The sequence below is a fragment of the Nycticebus coucang genome, chromosome 11, assembly GCF_027406575.1.
Source record: "Nycticebus coucang isolate mNycCou1 chromosome 11, mNycCou1.pri, whole genome shotgun sequence".
NCBI lineage: Eukaryota > Metazoa > Chordata > Mammalia > Primates > Lorisidae > Nycticebus > Nycticebus coucang.
Window position 1 is genome coordinate 114797270 of NC_069790.1, and position 4303 is coordinate 114801572.

The 4303-nt window shown below is 41.2% G+C and overlaps 1 protein-coding gene across 1 annotated transcript; it reads left to right on the plus strand.

Annotated features, from left to right (window-relative positions):
- LOC128598805 (olfactory receptor 2A14-like) lies at positions 1-933 on the plus strand. Its single transcript, XM_053609584.1, has one exon. It carries the CDS (start codon positions 1-3, stop codon positions 931-933), a length of 933 nt encoding a protein of 310 aa, XP_053465559.1.
- The last annotated feature ends 3370 nt before the right edge of the window (positions 934-4303 follow it).

Sequence of the window (4303 nt, forward strand, 5' to 3'; positions counted from 1 at the left end):
ATGGGAGGCAATCAGACATGGATCACGGGAGTCACCCTGCTGGGATTCCAGGTTGACCCTGCCCTGGAGCTGTTCCTATTTGGACTTTTCTCCCTCTTCTATACACTCACCCTGCTGGGGAATGGGGTCATCCTGGGCCTTATCTGCCTGGACTCCAGACTGCACACCCCCATGTACTTCTTCCTCTCACACTTGGCCATCACTGACATGTTCTATGCTTCCAATAATGTCCCCAAGATGCTGGCAAATCTAGTGAGCCAGAAGAGAACCATCTCCTTTGTTCCATGCATAATGCAGACATTCTTGTATTTAGCCTTCGCTCACACTGAGTGCCTGATTTTGGTGGTGATGTCCTATGACCGGTACGTGGCCATCTGCCATCCTCTACATTACACTGTCATCGTGAGCTGGAGAGTGTGCACCATCCTGGCTGTCTCTTCTTGGGTGTTTAGCTTCCTCTTGGCTCTGGTCCATTTGGTCCTCATCCTGAGGCTGCCCTTCTGTGGGCCTCATGAAATCAACCACTTCTTCTGTGAGATCCTGTCTGTCCTCAAGCTGGCCTGTGCTGACACCAGGCTCAACCAAGTGGTCATCTTCGCAGCCTGTGTGTTCATCCTGGTGGGACCTCTCTGCCTGGTACTGGGCTCCTACTCACGCATCCTGCTGGCCATCCTGAGCATCCGGTCAGGGGAGGGCCGCAGAAAGGCCTTCTCCACCTGCTCCTCCCACCTCTGCGTGGTCGGGCTCTTCTTTGGCAGTGCCATCATCATGTACATGGCCCCCAAGTCCCGCCATCCTGAGGAGCAGCAGAAGATCCTTTCTCTGTTTTACAGCCTTTTCAACCCCATGCTGAACCCCCTGATTTACAGCCTGAGGAGTGCAGAGGTCAAGGGGGCCCTGAGGAGGGTGCTGAGGAAGGAGAGGCCCATGTGAGAGATGTCAAAGGGCATCGTGGGGAGGGGCTCTGCTCCCTGTGAGTATGGACATTGGCCTTTTTGTCCTCTGGGAGAATAAAGGAACATTAATAAAGAACACTACAGACCTGTACAGATAAACAGAAGACATAAAACATTTGGAATGAAATTGGGGAATGCCTTTGTGATCTTGGATAGGCATATTGGTAGAGAGGTCACAAGAAGCACTGGACATAAAATTTTAAACTTAGATAAATATTGGACCTCTTGAAATTTACTCTGCTCATCATAGGCACCATAAGGAAACATGAAATACAAGCCCTGACCACGTGGTCTTCTTCAGACCACATATGCCCAGAAGTGGAACTCTCAACAGAGCACCTGATGAACTTCTTCAAAGAAAAAATAGAAAAGATAATCAACCAAATGTCACAAAATTAGCTAATTAATGAAAAGATACTTCTACAAAAAATACAAGTGGCTAATAAACACATAGCAGGCTGGTCATCACCAATAGCAATAAACTAAATTAAAGCCACCAATACATACTAATTTCATACCCATGAAAATGTCTAAAATTTTTAATGGATTATTCAGCATTGGCATTATTGGAAATCTTATCTAATAATTGAGAAATGGTTGAAACTAACCAGAGTTTAGCCATAATAGCCAGGTGAAATTGAATTAACAGAAGCACAGCACCCACCCTCTATATCAACAGTTAGTAACGTTTTCCTTTAATGGTTCACAGGCAAATACTTAAAGCTTTGAGGGTTTTCTTCTCTGTGTTAACAACTCAACTCTGACAAAAGCAGCCATAGATCATGTGTAAACAAACGGAGGGGCTTTGTTTCAATAAAACTTTATTTACACAAACAAGTGTTTGCTCAAATTGGGCTCAGGGACAGTACTTTGTGAATTCTTGTTCTAGATCTAACTAAAAGCTAACTTAGTTAAGCTGATTGAAAATTAGGCTCCCTACCTGGGTGAGACTTCAGGGAGCACATGATTAAATGTGTTTTATAGGCAAAGCCCTGCGATCATTTTGTTGCCATTCCAAAGTGAGGCTTTACCTCCTTCCACAATTTCTAAAATATGAGATGACTTAATATCCATTCCACCCCCTTCAGGAAGTCAGAGCCCACTGTTCATAGTACCTATCACTGATGTGAAACTGAAAACTTGGAATAAAAGCCCATAACTAAATGTTTCAATTAGAGCCCAGAAATTCAATGAAAATAAGCATACAGGCTCAGACAACGAAGTTTGCAAACTGGTCCTAGAAAAAGTGCTATCCACCTCATTGCTGAATATCATAAGGGTCACCTTCAAAGTTTTTGCCTGGGGAAGGTATAAACCAATGCTAGTGCCTTGTGCACTTTTTAAAGCACTTTTTCAAGAATGAGTTCTTGAACTTAATTGTCAGACCTCACACAAGGACACCTCTGATGGCCATGCTAGATAATGAGTCCCCAAATTGCTGTGAAGGGTAAATTAGGTGTTGGCGTCTGTGCAAGGCTTCCCAAGGGGAGTACTTCAAGGGTGACCATGGTGATATTCAGCAATGAGGCATGTAGCACTTATTGTAGGAGGAGTTCATGAACTTAATTGTCCAACCTCATGTAAGAAAGGGGTAACTCAGCTGAATTTATATAAATTTTAAATATAAAAAGAATCTTTTAAACTATTCTAATCATATAATTTAGATTAAAACATGAACATGGAAATTGTTCCTTCTGAATTTAATTTCAAAGCCACTATTTTGTGGGGTAGGAAATCTAGAACAGTATTTTTACCAAATGCAGGTTTGGTTGCTGCCACCTGACAACCAAACATGGGGGAGGAAAAGTGGTTTATTCAAGTTCTAACAGCCTGAGATGCCACACAGAAGTCTCAAAGACCTTCTCATCTTTATGTGCTTACTGAGTAACTTGTAAAGGGAAGAGATTAAGGGGGTTTGTGGCAGAAAGCAAGCTTTGGTCAAGTCCTCACGACTTGCTTCATGGTTATAGGCAAACAGTAGCTTGGCTGGAGGATCTCGTCATCATCAGTCCGTGGCTGACCTGTTTTAGAACCTTGATCTGTTTTTCCTCAAGGTTGTTATCTAACCTTGAGCCTGCCAGGTGTGCAAGTAAGCATCAGGCTCATTCTAAACTTTTAGGACTTGACAAGCTAGAAGCACATTGGAAGCAAAGTGGCTTCCCTTTAGCTAGCCCAGCAATGTAGTCTGAGAGGCCCTTGGGGCGCTCTTACAATAAAGAGCCTGAAAATAAATATAGCATTGAAAGGGCTGCATCTTTTTGAAAGAAAGATACAGGATCTGAAAAAAAAAAAAAAAATGAAAACCCTACTCAGTGGTTTAAATAAAAGGTTTTGTGAAATAGGCAGAATTCTCTACATGGCCTCCTAAGAATTTTGTTATTCAAACTCTAATCTGAGTACTATTGTCAAGGGACTTTGCAAATCCATGCATCTTAAACTGTGGAAATTGTCTTGGTGATACTCAGGTGAGCTTCCAAAAGCTGGAAGTTTCTTCATCTAGCTGCAGAAGAGGAAGTTAGGGAGACTTGAAGGGTGTGAATGACTCCACAAACCATTTCTGGGTGTGTGAGGGTCAAAAAGAAGTAGCCAGCAGCCAGGGCAATCCCAGAGGACAGCCAACAAAAACAAGACATGGACATGGACAAAGATTTCAGTCCTACAGTCACAGGAATCAAGTTCAACCACTGACCAAACTGAAAGAGCATCCCAAGTATCAGATGGGGATTGCAGACTCAGCCAATGTTGATTTAGCCTGTGAGACCTGTGTGGAGATTCCACCTGACCTACACCAGGAACCTTGACCAATTTAAACAGTGAGATAGCAGATACATGTTATTTTAAAGTCACTTAAAATTTTCATCAGTTTATTACAACGGAGATAAAAAATGAATACATTTCTGCTATTAAATAAAGATCATGTGTTTCTAAATTGTTTCTAGCTCTCGTCCTTGCTAGATTGGTGATCTATCACTTAATGCAATGACTCTTTAATTTTCAGCCTCTCAATACTTTTAAACTCCTAAAAATTACTGAAGATCTGAAGATGTTTTGCACACATAGGGAGGAATATTTGTTGATATTTACCATAATACACGTTGAAGTTAAAACTAAAAATTTATTAAATATTTACTTCCAATTAATTTTAAAAGGCTCCCATTATAGGTTATTAGAAATAAACTATCTTTTATAAAACAGTATAAATATAATTATGTTTCACATTTTTGCATTTTTATATGTCTGGCTTAATAGAAGATAGCTGCATTTTGCATCTTCTTCTGTGTTCTATTTGTTGTAATATCACGTATCAGGTAGCCTCTGGAAAAATTATATTTATACTCATGAGAAAA

Bases quoted from the DNA above. Each gene is read 5' to 3' on its own strand.
- LOC128598805 (XM_053609584.1), top strand. From the start codon at position 1: ATGGGAGGCAATCAGACATGGATCACGGGAGTCACCCTGCTGGGATTC.